The sequence below is a fragment of the Magnolia sinica genome, chromosome 17, assembly GCF_029962835.1.
Source record: "Magnolia sinica isolate HGM2019 chromosome 17, MsV1, whole genome shotgun sequence".
Taxonomy (NCBI): Eukaryota; Viridiplantae; Streptophyta; class Magnoliopsida; order Magnoliales; family Magnoliaceae; genus Magnolia; species Magnolia sinica.
Window position 1 is genome coordinate 29,012,718 of NC_080589.1, and position 23,014 is coordinate 29,035,731.

The 23,014-nt window shown below is 39.6% G+C and overlaps 1 protein-coding gene across 6 annotated transcripts in view; it reads right to left on the bottom strand.

The window, feature by feature from the left end:
- Nucleotides 1-5,018: 5,018 nt before the first annotated feature.
- The window catches only part of LOC131231667 (protein XAP5 CIRCADIAN TIMEKEEPER), a 64,538-nt gene continuing 46,542 nt past the window's right edge, over nucleotides 5,019-23,014 (bottom strand). For 2 of the 6 annotated variants that reach the window (XM_058227942.1, XM_058227943.1), the window contains 2 exons: nucleotides 5,991-6,065; nucleotides 5,019-5,255 (listed from right to left, as the gene is read on the bottom strand). In XM_058227942.1, coding sequence (XP_058083925.1) covers nucleotides 5,132-5,255; nucleotides 5,991-6,065 — 199 coding nt within the window. In that variant the 3' untranslated portion in view covers nucleotides 5,019-5,131. Of the gene's footprint in view, nucleotides 5,256-5,990; nucleotides 6,066-6,206; nucleotides 6,302-23,014 lie in introns of those variants that run through there. The other 4 variants (XR_009164498.1, XR_009164499.1, XR_009164501.1 and 1 more) reach the window with 4 other exon arrangements.

The following is a 23,014-nucleotide window of genomic DNA, read 5'->3' on the forward strand; positions in this document are numbered from 1 at the left end:
AGGTTGTCCTTAGAACAATTTGTGTTTCTATTTCTCTATTTTAGGTTGCTTTCCATTCTTATTCTGTGATTGCTATATATTCTTTATTTCATATTCCGCTGTATTTATTTTTAATTTGGCATAGTCCTATTCACCCCCCCTCTAGGACATATAGCATGGCTATTTCAGACCTTGAGTATGATTTAAGCCTATGATGAGGTGACAAGCCTCCCATAGCAACCTAGAGTGTAAACTCGCGAACTTGCCTATCGTATGTGATTATTTATGATTGACAACCCTAGCTGGATCATTTTTTGGGTTAATGATATAAAGAGAGGTACCTTAGCTTCCCAAACCTGCTGTATGAATAAGTCTAATTAAGAACTTGGCTAATCACGCACATGCACCGCATTGCATGTGCCTTTGGAGTTGGAGTTGAGCAAGGAGTGTTGCATATGCGACCATGAGATGATGTCGCAGAGGGAGTGCAAGCGAGGGCATACATCATTATCGCATCCCATCCTTATATTAACAAGAGCACTTAAGGCATGATTGTTGTATTGCTTTATCATTACTGCTTAATTGAATTGATAACATGTTAACCTTTGCCTTATAGCTCCACTGAATTGATCACTCACTCTCACTCTGGGGCGGTGTTTTAAAACACCAACTAGACTTTATTGTAGTTTCAGATAACAACAAGGCTTACGAGACGGAGCCTTCCTTCTACGTCGACGAGGAGGAGTTCTCCTACATGCAACTCTTTGACGGGTCTATGTAGACCTGGAGTTGCATCGACGAGGCTATATGGTTACGAACTAGTTGAACATTACACCTTGTCATTTTATAAATTTTGGAATGATACATGCAATTATTTAACCTTGTGACATTCATACTCTGGGGACTTATGATCACTTATATGCTTTATATACTTATCACAGTCTTCGCTTGCGAAATCTAATTATCTCTAGAGTATGATATGCTGATTTGGTATAATTTTATTCATGTTTAATGCACTAATACGGACAACATTTAATCATTATTATCTATGTTGCGTAAGTGATGCGTTGGAACTCGGGAGTTGAGCTTCTGCTCGACCCCTAATTTTTAAGGCGTTACATTTTTGTATACCACTGACGAGGCGAATGGTGAGGTTTTTGGCACTCGCTTGGTCTTACACACGATGGGCGGCAACCAGTGTCAAAAGTGTATTAAACCCCGATGATGATCCAATTGAGAACTATTCTGACATTTGGACTAGTGGAGGATTGGCACATTACATTACATCTTTAACATATGACATTTGGCCATATAGGCCTATAACATTTATGGACTTACCGATTTATTACTTCATCATTTCTGCTTACTCTGACATTTGTCTGCTTGGCACATGCGTTGCGCACACATGCACGTACTCTCTAAGCTTCGTAGTAAGCTTATGCACATTCGTTACGTGCGAGTTATGCTAAACTGTAGCAGCATTGAGGCAAGAGCATGTGCCTGATCTTTTAGAGTTTTTTTATACCTTGTATTTCCCTTTCCAGTATTGTGCTCAAAGATTATATTAGTGGATATGTGGTAATGATGTTTTGTGACTTGGGTACATTTGAAGTTATGCTCCGTTACAAAAAAAAAAAAAAATCACCCTGAAAATCCTCCTTTTAGGATCCCAGGATTGAAACCTGGCATACGAGAGCTGTGAACCGAGAATGGGGTACTACAGAGGCTGTTGGCACCATATTCGGCGTCTGAGAATTTTAAAAGCCCGGTTCCCGAGTTTGGGGTGTGACAATGGGCGTATGTTTTGAGACCTGTCGATATCATTGCAGCAGGTCCACCAGAAACCTTAACCAATTGGTCGTCGTTTTATCATAAGCATCCATATAGCATCAAGCATCCTTTACACCCTACAAGTGATCATTTACAACCTATGCTCTACGTCTTGACGTTATAGTTGGATTCTGCCCATCAAAAATTGGAATTGATCAAACACCTTTATTACGGCCCCATATTACATTTTCTGCATCGCATGATATAAACAGCATGCGAGAACTATCTGTATTCTTCAGAAATTAGTCAGATCTTGTGAAGTAAAGACCGTACATCTATACGGGCAGAGTGGGTGTCTAACACATTCCTTCTTTGTAACCACAGTACCTTACTCGAAAACTCGGGAACGTAAACTCACGAGTTATCTTAGGGTTAAGGATCTTCGAGTCCTCAATCTTAAGCGTTTCTACAGGCTCTAACTGACTATAGAATCATAATAATTGGTTAGTGGTGGTTCTGGTCAAATATAATACCATCTACCCCCATCACAAGAGCCCTCGAGCGAGGCAACCAATGGAAAGGAGAGAGTAGATCTCCCATACCCTCGAGGAATCGCACTCCCTCCAAAATTGATTTTTTGATCCATTCGTCTCATGCTTTAGTCTTTGCTTAATCACTCCCTCAAATTTAATATGATAATAGTTAGTGCGGCTATGCATATCCCATTTGTTCTTATAAGTAGGCACCACGGTACCTCTTTTACATTTGTCTAATATTTTCTTTGATCTTACAATTTTGTTAAATACATTTGTCAACCAAAATAACCCATTATGTCTCACACTTCCAAACTTCTATTGGTATACCATATGATCCAAGGGCTTTTCCAGTGTTCATCTTTCTCCAAACTTCTTTCACTTTAAATATCCTAAATCCTACGCAAGTATCTATAGTAGCTTATGTCATTGGAGTTTACGTTTTCTTCCATCCATATGCTCTTAGTATGTTTGTCATATAACTAATTATAAAAATAACTTCTCCATCTTTCATTGATCTTATTGTATATCCATATACTCTTTTAATGCTCTTAAAAATAATATTATCATAAATTTATATACACACACACACACACACACACACACACACACACACACCGAATGGGCACACGAAACTCGTGCGAACTTTTTTGAGAACTCATCATACGTGATGTGACTCCAAAATCTGAACGGTCCACGTGAAGCAGCACCTTAAGAAGCCCAGGGGCCCAATTTTTACTTTGATCCAAAACTTTGGTGGGCCATGAAAAATGAAAACAATTTCCTCCTTTGATTTGCATTTCTCTTTGCTATGGCCCACCAAATCAGGATGAAAATTTTTCCTTTGGGGTTTCATGGGATTCCGCATTACATGGACTGTTCGGATTAGATGCCCATGACATGTGTACAAAGGTGCAGACGTGCTAGGTGTGCAGGTGAGCATGCCTATATATATATATATATATATATAAAGAGTGATGACAATCCAACCATCAAGTGGGCAACCATGTGAATTTGGACGTTTTATGTAGGTTGTCTAAATTTTCTACCATGTGAACACATGATGATTGAATCGACAAGATTTTGGGCCATCTCATTTTCTTGGTGGGATGACCTTGCTGGATGGATTCGATAACGTACTAGGATGAGCCATACAAATAGTTGCGCTTTTTTAATCAACTAATTGTATGTGAGACCCATATTTCTTCAATTCACTGACACGACTCAAAACTCAGCCAACTCAACTCAACTTGGTGAGATTTAAACCGAGTCAATGAGAAACTTGCTCCTCAGCTTGGCTTGGCAGAGTTTGATAGAAACTCGTCGACATGACTTGCGACTTGGTAGAGTTTTGAGAGACTCATCGACGTGACTTGCTGGCTCAGGTGATTCAACCCAACTTGCAATGACACGAGACAGTCATTCACCCATCCCAACCTCTTCGTTAGAAAACTCAAGAAAAAAGAAAAAAGATGGGAACAAAAAAGGTAATATAGGTGAGATACAAACCCTCACCTTTGCCTTTACTATCAGAAAAGGCTCCTCAACTAATGTGCGCCAAACTTAATATTCATGCTAAGCATTTACATTTTATTTATTTTAGCATATATTTATGTTTATTACTACCTCTAATATTTTATTTAATTATTATTAAATATTAAGCCAAATCATGTGAAGGCTCAATTAAGTCTTCAAGTCAACCCAACCCAGCTGGACATTTTATTTTTATTTTTTTTTAAAGAACATCATGGTAAGACCTCCCTTGTGCATGTGCACGTCTGTAAACTTGAAGTCAGGTAAAATTTCAGGCCCAGTCTGATGGTGAACCCAAGTGTGGGTGCACTGTATACTGCATAGGAAATAGTCGCATTGTGGCAGACCACTGAAATAGGGAAAAAACAAGCAAGCGGTACAAAAACATGTCACTTTGAAAGTTGCTTGTGGTTTAACTGGAATTAAGAATTAATAATACTAGAGAGCAAGAGAAAGCCAGGTGACAGTGGCGCATGCTGTAGACAATATTTGAATGGATTTTACCTATAGAGGTACCAAGACCATTTTGATCATGTTATGATATAATTCATTCTGAAACATGTTCACTCACAACTCCACTGACTCTTTAAGTCGTTTTTGCCACTTTTGTTTGACATAATGCCAAATCTTTTATTAAATAGACTTATGTTAATTATCTAAGAGATTAAGACTACACTCACTCATCTGTCGCATCATGGCTTGATAGAATGCATCCTGATTATTCCAATAAGATACCTGTACTTCGGCCTTTTGAATCTGGGTCATCTTCCAATGAACAAAACTGATTATATGAAGTCTCAATTGGAAGGGTGGAAAGACTAACAAATAAAAGCCCTCCCAATTGGATTATCTCAACCATTTCATAATTTTGGCTCCTTTGCTTGGAATATAGACAGTTACCATAACCTTCATATAATCAAAGGTTTGAAATATTCAATCTGAGAGTTTTTTCAGGCATAATAAATCCTCCAAGGGGAGCCATATCACATAAACAGTTTGTATCATTGAAAAAACCCCGAAATCCTGCAGGTAGAGTCCTAACATACTTTATTGCAATACGTCGGATGTATTCTAGGAAACCACTGTTAGATTTTTTTCAACACCTTATTTTCATCAATTCCTATGCAAGTTGTCAATGCCATTTACGAAATGATTCAAGGTCGACATAATGATCAACGGTAAAAATTCAACATAAGAAAAGGCTAACAACATAAGAAGCATGCATGCATCGACTAGCTGCATATTTTTCTACTCTGGGTGTCTGCCTACTCTGGCAAATACATATAAGGCATCCTTCTTCCCACATGCCGATGAGATCAAAGTGATAGTATAAAGATGAGAAGGTAATAATTGCTTTGAATTCCAAGAATGAAGCTTCCAAGGGGACCCTTAATCCCCATGAATTGTATAACGCTCCCATTTCTTCGTCTGATCGTATATCTGTAACCACAAGACCACCAGTTTCAGATCATTAGAAAACACCATCCCAAAACAAAGCAAGTAACCACAATCTGTAGTTTCTTAGTAAAAAAAGGACACATGAAAAGAAACGCACACACACAGAGGAGCTCAGTCACTTGTGTAGGGCATCCATTGGCCCCACAGTGAAGATTGCCTAGTTTTGAAAAAGAAAAACATGCCAATCCACCTTTTGGTGGGCCACTCCCGTAGTAAGTCAAACCATCAGCCATTGTCAATTTTGATGGCATGGCCTGCCTGGTGAGTGGACCAACTTGATTTTTGTGCAAGGTGATCTTGATGGTGGAGCCCTCCATTTACATGGATTGGATATCCACAAATTAAATGTTAGCAAAACAAAATGGGGCTGCATGCTAAAAGTTATCATACAGCCTTCCATGGGTGATCACATGCATACATACTCATACACAGGTGATCAATTATCACACATGCATGCACACGTACATAAGCAAAATGCTAATTTCCCTATATCTTTTAAATGACATGGTTGACAGCCAATCCAAATCCAGACACAGTCCATTCATCACACTAGGAGAAAGCCATGGTGGTAGTAATCATCCTATTAATAGCATGAAAAATGGATAGTCAAGATCGTGCAGAAACAAATAAATCCAATAATCATGTTGAATATATTCAACAGGTCCAACCATGGATTCTTTAGAAGCATTTTTGACTGATGAAAGAGAGGGGGATTACCTCCCATCTAGAAGCTGGAAAAATATGCTTGTTCTTCTCGTACCAATGTCTCTCCACCACCTTCCCAGCATGGGACTGTAAGAACATGCGACACAAGAGTAAGGTATGGCCCAGAAAGAACCCAACATGCTGATACTTCTGCATATACACATTATATGATGGATGATGCAGTGTAAGATACAAGAACATGAGATGTCCGGGAGTAAATATCACCACCATTAGATCAAGAGCCAGCAATGTGCAGATGTGGCATTAACCTTGTCCACTTAGCACGTAATGGAATATGGGTGCATGCCACTTCTAATCACCATCTGGAAGGTAACGAGGTCTGAACATCTGATCGTTTCTCTGATTGAAATACTTAAAAATTACAATTAAATGGTAATTAAAGCACAAAATATGTGCAGATATATCTTATTGAAGTGAACAATGACATGCTTACAAAACTGTGTGTGGAAAATAGGTGTGGCAAAGGGCCGGACGCCCTTGGCAGCCTGACCCTGTAGGGCCAGGGCGCCCTAAACTAGGCCCAAGGAGTGTGTTGGGGACGATATAAATTTCACTTCTTTCTTTTTTTCACTTAATGAGGCAATTTGACCCATTCAGTTAGTAGGCCATGGGATAAACAGGTGGTACCCAAAGCTAGCATATACTGGCCAATCTTGCAACAAAACAAACCAAGAGTTTGTCCACAAATGAGCACCATCTGCATATGTTGCCACAAGCAAATGGGGGCACCATCAAGATCACCTTTTGCAAAATGATTGCAAGTTTTGATTGTTGATCATCTGCCATTTTTTAATCTGACTGTTCATCATCCATTATTGCTAGATCAGATTGTTGATCATCAGTTACTGTTAATCTGACCATTCATCAAAAATTAGTATTAGATCAAAACATTGACCGTCAGTCATAACGAAATCCTATCATTAGTTATTCATTACACTAGATTCGACCACTGAATAATCCATAATCACAATATCTGACCATTAATCTTCCATTATCACTAAGTCTAACCACTGATCTTCCATTATCACTAAGTCTAACCATTGATCTTCTACTATGGCTAGATTTGACCATTAATTATACATTATCATTAATCTTCAGAAAAAAAAAATAAAAAAATCATACATTATCATTAGATCTAACCATTGATCTTTTAATATCAATATATATATATAACCACTAGACTTTGATCAGTGCAAGATCTGGCTGTTGATCATCCATATTCAGTAGATTTGACCATCGATTTCCACCATTGCTCAATCAAACCAACGATCTTCAATTGCGGCTAGACCCAACCAGTGGTCATCCCATACCACAGCCAATTGTTGGCCACACATCATTATTGTTGATCTACCAGTTCTGACCAGCGATCTCTAATCAGGCCTCTTGTTGATCACTAAAAGTTAGCAGATGATCCTTATCATCCTCCCAGTCATGGCCAACCTGATCATCAATTTCATTACACAGTCTAATGCCGTCTTTAGCAAGTCAGGCTATTGGACCTCATTTTGAGAAGTTGATAGTTGGTACGAATAGTGTAGACGGTTGGATCATATCTTGAGTGGTATGATGTTGCCTTCTATAATTGGGGCCCACAATTTGCACAATTTAATTTGAGTTTCGTGCAAGTCATGTTAAGATTTTTTTCAATGCATATAACAATGGAGATCCCCCAATTAGTTTGGACAAGGCTTAGATGATGATGATGATGATATACCTATAGAGGTCATGGGTGGGTGATGAGGAAATGGACCTAGGGAAGATACATCTACTCATCATTAAAGACGCGTATAAGAGTGTCATTACAACAGTGAAGAACAGCTCGTCATGAGATCGATAAAGTTCAGTGCATCTTCACCAGGATTTGGCATTAAGCCCTTACCTGTGAATTAACTGCTAGCATCCAAGATGAGGTCCCTTGTTGCATGTTATTTGTGGATGACATGGTGTTGGTCAATGATACCAGATAAGGAGCAAATATCATATTTGAGTTTTGGAGGAAGGCTCTTGAATCTAGAATCATACAATTTTAGTAGGAATAGCTGTAGGGCAAGTTTTAGTTAACATGTATGACCAAGAGATTCATCATCATTCGCCCTCCAAGAGAGAGAGAGAGAGAGAGAGAGATTCATCATTCAAAAAAATTGTGACATTGGTGGTGATGTTTCCAATAGAAATAGAGTTTGAGTGTATGAAGTAGAGACCAACCTTTGGAACAAGGTTTAAAAATTGGTTGTGGCTGGCCATATCGGTCCTTTTTATTTTACACATGCACTCACACCCCACACACACCCACGCACTCACACCACAGTGGTTTTTCACCACGATGGGTACTCGAACCCATGACCTCGTGTTGAAACTCTTGAGATTCTACCACTAAGGCATGACTAAGGACCCAATATGAGTCCTATTTCAACAAACCAATGTCGATAAATCAGATGTCAGGCTTGTCTAATGAATCTGATTTAGGGACTATGACTTGGCAATAGTTGGTGTGTTCCACGGTTTAGTTGGTTTAATTTGAGTTAATGTGTGCCATGTGTAGTATTTCTGGATGCACGTGTATCAAGCAGCATATTATGCTAGAATACCAAATACTGCCGTCTCAAATTTCAAACTATATGATGCCGGTTCAGTATGTGTGCTCGGATGAAGGTTGCTACCGTCGCTCGCTCCCCTCAACGTGGATAACAAAAGGGGGGCCGAAGCGCATTAGGTTGTTCCAGCCTCGTTAATAGTGACGGCGCGCTGGAGCAACAAGCGTAGGCCGAAAAGCAGCGAGCGGAGGCTTCCTACTTGTTAAGCTCTTTCTTGCTTCTTCAAACCAGTCGCTCGTTACAGAAAGTGAAGAGCTTGATGAACTACTATCTAATGTTAGTAGTGCTGAGTTGAACTTATCAAACCAAGATCTAGGAGCCTGTTTCAAGCCGGATCCCCCCATCAATTTACTAGGAAGAGAAGAATCAAACGGATTGAACACTTATCTTTCTTAATTGAGTACTTGTCACGAAGGAGAGCTAATCCTAGAGTTCATCTGGACATTCTCAATGCTCGAACTGATACTGGAGATAAATCCAGTTGTTCGACTGTATATACAAAGGATTAAGGTGTCCCGTATCGGTATCGGTTGGCGTAACGGTGCCCTCCGAAACCGATATGGATACGGGAGCGTAACGGCGATATGGGGGCGTAACGACCCGTAACGGTACAAAAAAAAAAATTGCTAAAAAAATATAAAAAAATATAGATTAAATCCGAAATATTTTAAGCATTCCAAATATGCATTCATTTATAAATTGGAACATGTTTATAGTGGTGTAACGGTCCACTCTTTGGTGAGAAGTTGTATCAGACTGTCTGATGAATTTATGAACCAGATAACCTGAATTTGACTACAAAAATCATATATTTAATTTTCTAACTATCTACTATCAATGATAGATATATTAGAATGAATGTAATATGAAAATATCTTGCATTAGCTGTTTGCAATTATTTTTGAGGAATTTCTCGAACATACCTGTGCACGTGACTGTGATTCCTATCTATGACCTGTCATCCTCAAGTCAAGAATATATATATATATATATATATATATATATATATATATATATATATATATATATATATATATATATATATATTAAAAAAATATAAAAACCTATTATGTATTTGTTATATCCACACTGTCCATCCATTCTGCGATAATATTTTAAATACAAGCTCGGCAGTGTCAAGTGTGTGCATGGCTTCTTGCAATAATACTACTATGGCCTGTGAGCTGTCTGCTGCAAATACTTACCTTAATACAAATATATACTCACAATCACAAGTCACCACCAAAATGAAAATCAGTTTTTTTGTGGTTGCCCGACCTCCACATCATCGTCATCGTCACCATCAGGCTGAGGCTGTCCAATAGGTGTAGGTGCTGCATATCCATAATATCCAGTGCCAGAAGGAAATACTAGATCAACGAAACCAGAGGATGACTAATCCTGACTAGGTAACGACTCTGACCCGGAATAAGGATATCCACCAGTGCCCGTCGAATAGTCATACTGGTGCCCATACTCAGGCTGTTGAGAATCTTGAGATTGAGAGTGCGTCTGCTGTGATGAGTAACTTGAATTTGGATCTAGATATCTATAATCATATAGATATTGATCGAGAGGGCTACTCCAACATGAATGTGATGGAACAGGCTCAGTATAACCATCATAATCCAATTGACCATAAGAATATCCATCATAATAACCAAGACCATGAGCCTACTGATGTTCCGGACCTCCCGGACCCGGTGCACCACTAGATGTACCCACCTCCTGCTGGCCGTATCGTGACTCGGTACACTCATAAGTTCGACCTTATGTACCACCTCGTCGATGTTCATCGACATCGTGATCTGTAGACAGCTGTATAGGGCGTTGCGCAACACCAGAAGTGCTAGCACCAGGGGCAGGGGGGTCATCGTCATCATCCGACACGGTCACGCTACCACTGCTACTTTTTTGTTGATCTTGAGACGTATCCGTACGTGGCATAAACGCTGCCCCTCTTCCTGGGTCCAACACATCTGTACGACTCTCTTGTTGCGCTCTGCGTATTTCTGGGTCATCAATTTCCAATTCTTCACTATCCGCTTCAATTTGTTTTTCCCATGTTTCCAACTAAGGTAGAAGTGGGTCATCCTCATCATAAATATTGTCCAAGTTTATTGGACAGTAGTCTCCGTCATCAGCAGCTGTAATGCTCCTATGATGTCGTCGCATTCTTAGTTTTATATTATAGTGCATGAAGACAAATCTATCTAATGTTCTAATCTGCAATCTATTCATATTCTTTGAATGAATGAGCACAAAACAACTCCAATTCCTTTCGCAGCTAGAGGAAGATGTTGTCTGGCTCAAAACTTTTACTGTAATTTTTTGGAGAGCCTTCGTACTCTCTCTGAAATTAATCCACTATTCGGCCGGTTGCAACCTAGATACTGCATGCTGTGCAAGAGCATCTCCAAAGCTACCAAGGCGATTTCCAAATGTATCTAATTCATTCAATACCTTTATTTGCAGATCTAAGTCTCTAATCTCTTTATCACATTTTTTAGTCCGACACGAACTTCATCATCCGCAACAAATGATTGGGCATATCTATACCTAGGATTTAGGTAGTAACCTGCTGCATGAAGATCGTGATGGAGTTGTTTTGTCCATCTCCTGTCGATCATCTCCCAATAAGTCTCCCAACTTCTACAATCACGTTGAATTGCAAACTTTGCCTTATCCATGGCATCATATAGGAAGCCTATGGTAGGTGCTTCATCGGTTTCAACAAGACGGAGTACCCTCATTAGTGGCTCCATCACCTTTAGGATCGCCTTGACCTTCTTCCAATATTTGTTGTCCCGTATGGTGTTCGCAACTTCGACCGGTGTCCCTGATGTCTTCTTCCCATGTTTTGTGTTCAGTCATTCTCGGAAAGCGAACATCTCACTCAACTCTCCCCTATGCTGGAATAAACTCTCTAATGCTATAAAGTTTGTTGCGAATCTAGTCGCCGCAGGCCTCAACAACTCTCGTCCTTTCGTGAACTTTCTCATTATTGCAACTACTTGATTATGGTTGTAAATAAACGTCGTCACTTCCTTTGCCCTTTCGACCATTTCCTTAACATTCTTCTTCTTCCCAATATCTTCCAATATAAGATCAATACAATGGGCAGCACATGGTGACCAAAAAAGATGTTTTCTCTTATCCGTCAACATATGTCCGCAAGCGTATATGTTGCTTCATTATCTGTCACAATCTGCACTATAATCTCCTCTCCAATCTCGTCCACAACTTTATCCATTAGTCCATTAATATAAGTAAAAATTTTTGTCGCCTCTGAGGCATCAATTGACTTGTGGTATATAGTTCCTAAGTGGCAGTACACCATGAAGTTGATCATGCTGTGTCTGATTGGGCCAGTCCAACCATCACACATGATCGTGCATCCTCTGGCTTGCCATACAGGTTTAAAGGTAGCCACGTATGTTTTCACATCCGCATACTCTGCATCTGTCCATTTCCCCTTAATCTCCTTAGCCGTGGGAGCTTTTATTCCTTCACCTACTTCTGCTGCTGCATCAATTACCACCTGTCAATATGAAAAATTGGCTGCGTTAGGAGGTATGTTGGCATGTATAAATAACTTTGTTGCTGCTCTACCTAATTTCTCAACGGAAGTTCTACTCCACATTTGTTTTATCTTCTTTTGTTTGGTTGATTCTTTCCTAAACAGGATTGGATCAATAGAGGGTTTCCTAGGCTCATTTACTTCTTCATCCAAACGTATAGGGGCATCATGTGAAGATGTCTATCGTCGGCTCCCAAACATACGTCGTAACCCACCAAACCTACCCCCCCCCCCCCCTCCCCCCCTGTATCACGCACTGACCCATATGTGCCAAACATGCGGCGACGTTCTTCCTCTTCATGAGCTAGACGCAAGCTCTCTCCTATCTATAGTAAATTCTCAATTTGAATCTTCGTCAGAATCAATAATATCTTCATCACGAACGCTCATATATTCAGGACCAAACACCTCTTGTCGAGCTGCATCCAAAATATCATTTCTTCTTTTGTACAGCAGCACGTTTACCCTTCGACTCATCCAGACTAGCTTGCATTAAAAGCATTATCTCTTTCGGTACTCTACTACATGGGGCAACTTGACCCTTTTGATTTGCCAAATGTTGTTTGAGACGGGTAATTCCACCAGTCACTAGTCTATCACAAGACTTGCACTTCATTTGGTGCCTAGTACCACCAACCCTCTCACAATGTTGCCATCTAATATCCTCACTTGTTGTTGGCCAGACCCAGACATTTCTTTAGGTTTAGGTAGATACTAGATAATTAGATATGAGTATGAGTATATGACTTATGTTAATAAAGATGATTTTATGTTCTAACTAAACCCTAAGAAGCTCCAAGGCAAAACCTGTCCAATATAAGCAAATAAAAACATAAAGTTACTAATTCGAAAATAGAAAAAAATTATAAAATGACACCGCAAATCTGTAAAATGCACATTAACATGTTCTACTATAATTAACACATCAAATTCTATGATTAAATCAGCAAACTATTCATTAAAAAATGATTTTTCGAATTTTAAAAAAAATGGCCAAAATTAATGCGTAAATAGAAAAAAATATATAAAATATATAAAATAGCAAGCCAAATCTGTAAAATGCATATTAACATGTTTCACTATGATTAACACATCATATGGCATGATTAAAACAGCAAACCAATCATTAAAAAATTATTTTTCAAATTTTTTAAAAAAGGGCCATAATAAATGCGTAAATAGAAAAAAATTATAAAATGGCACCCCAAATCTGTAAAATGCACATTAACATGTTCTACTATGATTAACACATCATATGGCATGATTAAAACAGCAAAACAACCATTAAAAATTGATTTTTCGAATTTAAAAGAAAAATGGCCAAAATTCATGCGTAAATAGAAAAAAATATTAAAAAAAATATAAAATGGCACCCCAAATCTGTAAAATGCACATTAACATGTTCTACTATGATTAACACATCATATGGCATGATTAAAACAGTAATACAACCATTAAAAATTGATTTTTCGAATTAAAAAAAAAATGGCCAAAATTCATACGTAAATAGAAAAAAATATTTAAAATATAAAATGGCACCCCAAATCTGTAAAATGCACATTAACATGTTCTACTATGATTAACACATCATATGGCATGATTAAAACAGCAAAACAACCATTAAAAATTGATTTTTCGAATTAAAAAAAAAAAAGGGTCAAAATTCATGCGTAAATAGAAAAAAATATTTTAAAAAAATATTAAATGGCACCCCAAATCTGTAAAATGCACATTAACATGTTCTACTATAATTAACACATCATATGGCATGATTAAAACAACAAAACAACTATTAAAAATTGATTTTTCGAATTTTAAAAAAAAGAGCCAAAATTCTTGCATAAATAGAAAAAATAAAAAAATATATATAAAATGGCACCCCAAATCTGTAAAATGCAAATTAACATGTTCTACTATGATTAACACATCATATGGCATGATTAAAACAGCAAAATAACCATTAAAAATTGATTTTTCGAATTAAAAAAAAAAAGGGGTCAAAATTCATGCGTAAATAGAAAAAAATATTTAAAAAAAATATTAAATGGCACCCCAAATCTGTAAAATGCACATTAACATGTTCTACTATGATTAACACATCATATGGCATGATCAAAACAGCAAAACATATTTTTTTTTAAAAGTATAAATACCTATTTTTGACGAATTTCTGAAAAATGGCCCATCGAGCTTTGATTCAACAAAATCCGTAATATAATGTGTTTTTTTCTCAAATACCCAGCCAAGGTTAGTCGAAATTAGTAGTAGAATGAGTGAGAAACAGTTTGGAAGCAAAAAGTTTCAAAAAAACAGCAAAACAGAGCTTAAAATGAAAAAACAAAAAAAAAAAGTTACCGTTACGAGCTAGCCGTTATGGGGCCGTAACGGGCCCGTATCAGCCGATACAGGTACAAAAAACAATAGCGGCCGATACAACCCCGAAATGCATATCAGCCCTTACCGTTATCGTTACATATCAGCCGATATGTAACCATTTTGGCACACCCTGCAAAGGATTTCTTTTTTTACACTTCTTACTATTAGATAGTGCCCAGTACCACTTCGAGCTAGCTGCTTAAGGATAACGCCCTAGCCAATTTCTGAAGCGTCGGACTCAATGATCTTGGGCAACTGAATCTTATGATCTCTAATTGACTGCGAAAGAAATAGTGTAATCTATTCCGGACCACTCTTGCTTATGCCCGAGGATCCGAATCAGTTGCTGAAGAGATTCGATCTAGATCATAACTAGCTCCCTATCACAATTCCTAAAAGTCTCTAATATTGTCAACTGGCATTGGATCAGCTGATGGTGGTGCAACTAGCGCTTTGCTACTGATGCTACTAAATACAATGGGTTCAGGAATCAGTAGTGCTGCTAGCTATCGAAAAGGGAGGTATAAGTGTCAATTCTTTCTCCACCTGTTTTTTGTTACTACTGCCTACTATGCAGCGTTGAGCCCATTGTTCCATCTCCCTTTCCCCCTTTCCAGGTAGCTGGCTCAGGTAGGTCTTCCCGTCTTTCATTCTCTTTTGAATGGAGAGCACCTTGGCACAATTTAGCGAGATTCTCCTTGAGGTTGCTCTTTAGTTTAGTCTCCCCAGGCGAACATTCCATAATAAGATGATGGGAGTTTGACAAGCTCACTGGCCCAGAAGCTTCTCAAGCTCGATGCATTGACTTTTCTAGTTAGAGACGAACGTCTTGGGGCTAACGTGGGATCCGCTCAAGGACCGTGACTATATTCAATCTAAAAGGTTGGCTAAGTGACTGTCGGTGCTGTTACCTTCTGATAGTCAGAAAGTTGTCTTTCAATCTTTAACAGTTGCTTCAAAAGTAAATTCTAAAGGACACATCGACTTTGTTATTTTAAGTATGGGCTCTCATTGAGAGAGCATTTCAGCGGGAAATCACTGACGTTGGTTAGAGTGCTGGTCCGTCACGCCAGAAGTCATGGGTTCGAACCCCTCCCAGTGGAATATAAGTCAAAGTTGCAGTCTCTTTGCCAATCATGTGACGAGGGACCTCCAAGTCCCTCTGCCATGAGTGGCACCCTAGCCTTTCGATGATATTAAATAAAGGTCGTCGAAAGAAGTTCATGGTCATGATGTTAGCTATCAAAGTTCTGGTCAAAATTTGACCGGAATTATTGATAGTTAACACCACGGCTTTGAACCAAGGGAACCGATCAACTCACCCGTGGGCTGGGTTGTCAGGAAGTGAGCCTGAAAGGGGAATCCAGACGCGGGGTTTGTGATTTATATTTCTTTCTTTATTTTCTTTGTCTGGATTTTCTTTCCCTGCAATAAGGGTAGGAGATGCAATTCAGAAATCACAAAGAAGGTGTCCATGCAACCATGTCAAGTTGTCTGTAGGCCCGTGTTAATTTAAATGTGTGATCGAAACCATGCATCAAGTGTGACCCACCATAAAGACCTGACAAACAAAATATCAGGCTGATCCAAAATTCCTGTGGGCCACACAAAAGGAAACAATGTAAAACTCACCCTAAATTTCTAAATTCAAGTAGCGTGACCCTCCTGACACTTTAATCAGCCTTATATTTTCTAAGTCCCATGATCTTGATAAGGCACATCTTATGAACGGGTTGGATGGATAGAAGAACAGAAAGGTTGGCCAAAACACTACTGGATATTTTTCATTGGTGGGTGTTCTCTAACATTGTTTCCCCTGTTGTGGACAACTTCAATTCTGTTTTGTCCTCAAATTTTGTCTAAGAGCTGATAATTGATGGGTGCACATGATGAATGGAATGGATCTCTAGTGGAAACCACGAGTGTGCCCCATAGTAGTACTTGTGTTATAGTCGTCGAATCAAACCCCAGATATTGGGTCCATTTGGTCCATCTTGGCTGATTTGGGCCAATACAGCCGATTTAGGGCCAAGTCAGCCCAATCAGGTAGGGCTCGGGAGGGGATGATACCCACCAATACCAAGACGTACTGGTTTCAGGCAATATTTACAACCTTGCTATGGACAGTTGTGTGCTCGTTACATATGCATGTAAAACGTGATGGATATCTCAACCATATATGCTTTCTAGGGTAGTTTGTTAAGTAGTTCGAACAGAATAGGAGTGATGGGTGGGAAACTACGAAGGATAGCATAGGCGTTTTAAATAGCGAATAGCATGTAGCGTAGCATTCCTGCCTCTGGAGTGTGAGGCATAAAACACTGATGCACCCCTACTTCTAGAATTTTCATGATATTCACTAAATTAGACTGATTAATAATGAAATTTAACAAAATTTCAAGATGTCTGGTGCAACCCAACCCAACCTAAAGTAATAGGAAAGGGTAATCATTAAGTTGCACCAAACATCATGAAATTTGCTCTTCTTAAATAGCATTAAAAAAGATTAATTAATTTTTATTGAAAATAGAAAAATGTAACAAATCATTGCAAACATTGATTGATTTTCATGTCATAGTGAAAAATAACTTGTAATGTGAGCACCATTAGCATGTAGCATGTAGGTTGTGGCATATGTGAATTATCATGTAGCATAGGCTACATGCAACTTAAGCTATTTTCATGAGCTACGTAGTGTTAAGGCAAAGCTACGCTACGTAGGGTAAGCTACATGCTACATAGCGTATTTAAAACATTGGAATATTGGATAGCATAAGAAATGAGGTCATTTGGGGTCAACTAGAGATAGGGGTGGCAAAACTTGACCCGACTTGCCAACCTGACCCATACCCAAAACCAGAAAATCAAAGTTTGGTCAACCTATTTCCCATATGGTTTGGGTTTGGGTTGTGTTTCGTTAACCCAAAATGAAATGGGCCAGGTTTTGGTTTGCAAGGACAGAACTTGTATTTCATGAATATGATCCTTCTTGCCTCCTCGCTAAATGTTAACCATGAGTAATGTAAGTTTAAAAACACTAAACTCGGTTATGATGGCTGTAATTTGGTTACAATAAGAGCTTGATTTTATATTAGTTAAGAGTTTTAAATCATGGTAAAAAAGAATCAATGACTCAACCCGACACGGTCAGCCCTAAGTCGAGTTGCAACTCATCCGGATTAGGGTTGAATTGGCCTGATTCACACCAGTCAAGCTGACTCGGGGTAACGAATCAGATCATCTTTGACCGACTCTTAAGTTGATTCAAATATATCATAGCATACTCATCCGAGTCTCAAAACAATGTTTGAAATATGTGGTTGATATTTTTATATTTTTTCTACAAAAAGATAATAATTTTATTTAATTTATTTTTAAATTTTTTAATTGACTCAGGTAGGTTGGGCTTGGGTTGACTCATTCATAGATGGGTCTGGTTGGGGTCAAGATTTTCAACCTGTTTAATGAATGGGTTAGGTTTGGGTTGGACCCATCCTTGTTATGATCTAAACCTAAACCGACCCGAACCCAACTTGACCCATCCCTTCCTAGAGAGGCCCAATAAGAGATAGAACCTCAGAGAAAAAATTGAGATGGTTCAATCATATGCAACGAAGAAGAAAAATCCAATAAGCATGTGAGTATTGACTAGGGCTGAAGTGCCTAAAAAACGATGAGAAAAAGACCTAAAAGACTTGGATCGAGGCTGTGAGAAGGGGTAGTAGCCATGTTCATTTACTAGGGATAGGATGGCCTTAGGAATGATTGGTGAAACAAGATCTGTAAAGCCCACACCCAATAGCTGTGACCAGGCCATGATGACGATGATGATCAAATCCAATATGAATTGCTTGTCATTTATTCCCGTGCAAATTCCCAACTAGATGATGGGGACATCACGCGCACACGCACGCCCCCCTACGCACATACGCAAGGAGGAGGAAGGCCCCACCATCGATCTGGATTGATGACGACATACATGGAGGGCCTCGCAGTTAGAGGGTTGTGCAATAGTTCATTGGAGTGGACCCGATCATCATGTGGATCCCACCATTGGATCTCATGATCGTGGCCCATTATCCTAAATGATCTAGGACTTTGAATTTTGCTTATTATCGTTATTAGGAACATCATGAACGGTTTTGATTGCATTGATTAGTTGTTATTTTTGTTACTTCATCTCTAAGTAATAGTGTGCGCACATAGCGCAGCTTTTGCGGTATAGGGTTTCTTATAAATAGGCAACCCCTTACAGGTTTTTTTTTTTTTCATTGAAGATTATGAATAAAATTATGCGTTTTCCTGCTTCTCTAATTCTCTGAGTTGTAGAAATCTAATTGGGTGTGAAACCCTCCCTTCTTCGAAGGGCTAACTACCGTTGTGGGAAGCCACACCTATCCCAAATCGCCCCCACCTCTTACCCTTAATATTCATCATCTCCCACAATCATCTCACAATCAAATCCACCCCCTTTTGCAGCTGATCCTTCCTCTACAGCAGATTTGCAGAATCAGGCCCTCCAGGAGGGCTGAAACTTCAGCGGAGCACCGTGCACAGACCAAACGCCCGATCGGTCTGAAACTTGGTGTGGTTGGCCCACCCCTAGCCGACCAACCCCAAGTTGTCCTTTTTTGGGTTCGTGGGCCCCACACACATGCGGGAAGGATCCCACGCACATGCGTCTGGGCCAGATTGTTGTCCACATGTGTGGACTATTTTCAGGATCTCTCCTCTAATCCTCTCCTCTCTCGCCTTAAATCTCTAACCCTAACCCTAGAAAATCCTAAATTCCAAGTTATATTCCACTTTTGCAAACCCTAGGCTTTCCCGAATTGAAACATGTGAATCCCTTAGATTGGAGAATAATCCTTTGCAAGAGTGGATGAATCTACTCTCCTTTAAGCATTGTTTGGTCTATAATTTTTAATTGATCCAGGCCTAACATGTATAGGCTTGGACCCTCGAAGATTCCCCTTGTTGAATGATTGATCTTATGTAGGATGTGAAATTTTGTGATCATTTCTAAATTAGTATGATCTAAAGCCCGAAATCTTGCATATCATGTTTAACTTTCATGTCCTACATCAAATTTGGTATCAGTGCTTAGGTTTTTCATAGGGGATTGCATTACATGCTTAGGGTTTAGTCTACTCACGTTTAATTTGCATTAAATCTCATCATATAGGGCTATTTAGCACCCATCATTCACAACATGGACTGCTGAATTTTCTGTTGTCAGAAAATCCTCAATTTTCATGGCTGAATTGTCTATTAACAAGCTATTTGGGCAGTATTGTTGCTGGAATTTTAGAAGTGTTGTAGTTTCCCTCATATAGAGTCCTATAGGATCATTTAGTCTCATTTAGGCGCATATAGTTACCTTAGAGGATCTTTGAGTGAGTGGTTGTATGCCCACGCGCACTGGTCGTGGTTTTGGTTTGCACCCTACACTAAACATGGAGCAATTGCAAGAATCCGTGAACGACCTAACTTGGCAGTTTGAGTCTTTGGGTAGGCGCTTGGAACAACGTATTGACCAACGCTTGGATCGGCTTAATGTGCGCGTTATCCAACTAGAGACCACCATTGAGGTAGATGCTCAATCGCAAGCAGGTGGTCAAGAGGATTGACCAAGGAATAGAGGTGGCCAAAGAAACGATCATGGGCGCGCACCGGTGCACCCACCCCGCGAGGGACATCAGGATCATTATGACCTAGATGCGCAACTCCTCAAGGGAGTTAGAATAAATGCCCCTACGTTTGATGGACACTTGGACCCTAAAGCTTTTTTAGATTGGCTGACGGATATGGACCACTATTTTGAGTGGTATGACATGTCGAATACTCGTCGGGTCTAATTCGCCAAGATGAAGCTTGTGGGCCAAGCAAAGAGGTTTTGGGTCACTATTGAGCGAAAGAAAGAAAGGTCGAGGGAACCCCCAATAGTTCATTGGGGAGAAATGAAATAAACTCTTAAAGAAAAGTACATCCCTTTCTCTTACCGCTTAAGGTTGGTTGAGGAATGACAGTCTCTTCGACAAGGTTTCATGAGTGTAGCGGAATACATTGAAAAGTTTGAAGAGTACTTGTCTTGATGTGAAGTTGACGAGGATCCCGTACTCACTCTTGCTTGATTTAAGATGGGCCTCCATTCTGATATTATGAGAGAATTGCTCACCAAGGACATAGACACTCTTGAACAGATATATCAAGTAGTGTTGGAGATCGAGCAATATCTCAAAGTATCTGTGGGAAGGCAGTTTGAGTCTCGTGATTCTGGCGCCAAGGCCAACCCTTCTGAGGATAAACCTGGCACTGGATATCAATACAAGACTTCCAATAGTTCTCAATCTAGGCCCAAGGATGATAAGGGTAAAGAAGTTGTCGAATCTAGCTCGCGCAGAAGCAATGCGACTAGGTGTTTTAGATGTCAGAGGTTTGGTCATTTTGCCCACCAGTGTGGTATGAAAGAGAGCACCAAGGTGTTCCTTATTGAGGGGCAAGTGGAAGTAGTGCCCAGAGAAAGTGACAGTGAGGAGGAAGCATATGAGCCAGTAGAAACCCCTAGTGATGAGGAAGAGGGAGTGCAAGAGTCCGCGACCCTTAAAGTTGTTCATTGCGCCTTTGCACAAGCAAAGAATACCAACGATTAGCGCCGCAACACGATCTCCGATACTTACACAAAATGTGGTAATAAGAGCTGCAAGATGATCGTGGATAGCGATAGTTGTGCAAACGTAGCATCAACTGGCACTGAGCCATATGGGCTTGAAGCTTGAAGCCCATCCCAACCCTATAAACTATCTTGGGTTGATGAAACTTCCATTCCAGTCTCGCACCGTTGTCTCGTTCCTATTCAGTTTGGATCATATAAAGCAATGTTTTAAATAGCGTGTAGCGTAAGCTACACAATCCTTAATATTTTTAATTAAAATAACAGAACATTGATAAGATTTACAAAATGCGTAATTTCTATGAGTTCTTGACTATGAATCTGGATCATCAACCACTTATTTCCATGCAAAATCCCTCTCTCTTTGCCTTTAAACATCTCAAAGTATGACTTCTTTTTTATTTATTGAAACATCACAAATTCATGATATAGACCACAATTTGGATGGTCCGGATTAATCTAAGTGCTCTATCTACGATATGGACCACAATTTGGATGGTCCGGATTAGTTTAATGTAGTGTCATGTGTCACAAGTGTAAGTCAACACCATTTTAAAATAGGTGTTTAACTAACATAGAAAAAACACTTGAAAAAATGAGATTTCAAATAGCTTACGCTATGCACGCTACACACTACGCTACGCTACATGCAGCGTAGCTTACACTACATACCCTGTAGCTTACACTACCAGGGAATTACGCTACATGTGTACGCCCCGTAGCGTTTTCACTACGCTACGCTACGTAGCGTATGTTACGCTACAACGCTACTGAAAACACTGATATAAAGACACATTTTGGTGTGATGTTGTTCCTCTTCAGTTTGGGACATATAAACATAGGAAGCCTATTGATCTTGTCCCTATATCCCTATCCCATACGCCATTAGAGTCTGCAGAGTCCTTTACACAAAACATTCATTCATTGCATCAAGAAATCAGGCAAAAGATCAATACTAGTAATGAACATTACAAAATTTCTGCAGACCAACATAAATGATTCAAGGAATTCAATGTAGGGGACTCTGTGATGGTCCGCATCAGGCCAGAGCAATATCCTCAAGGAGTCGTTCGTAAATTACACGTGCATAGCGCTGGACCATTCAAAATTATAAAACAAAACAGTCTCAATGCGTATGTGGTAGATCTTCTTCCACCTTCCATGGGAATTAGTTCCACATTAAATGTAGAGGATCTAGTTGCATTTCGGGGGACCCCTGATACATTGTCCAACCTTTCGCCTAACCATCCTGATTCCTCGGACCTTTCCCTTGATCCATGGCCTCCTCCTGACCCTTCTTCCCAGCCTCTACCTCTTATACCTACTCTTCCCACACCCAGAGAGGAGATAGAGGATATTTTGAACCATCAAATAGTATCAACGTCGGACGGCGGGTTTCAAAAGTACCTGGTTAAATGGAAGTCACACCCAACTTCAGATAATACGTGGCTCACTAAGGATGAACTTCAACGAATTGATCTTGACATCTTGGAGCGGTTCAGGAGTTTTGTTTCACCAGTAGCGAAATATTCGCAGCCGGGGATAGTTAATGGGGACATCATGCGCACATGCATGCCCCCTATGCACGTACGCAAGGAGGAAGGCCCTACCATCGATCTGGATCGATGACAACATACATGGAGGGCCTCATAGTTAGAAGGTTGTGCTATGGTTCATTGGAGTGGACCCGATCATCATGTGGATCCCACCATTGGATCTCATGATCGTGGCCCACTACCCTAAGACTTTGAGATTTGCTTATTATCGTTATTAGGAACATCATGAACGGTTT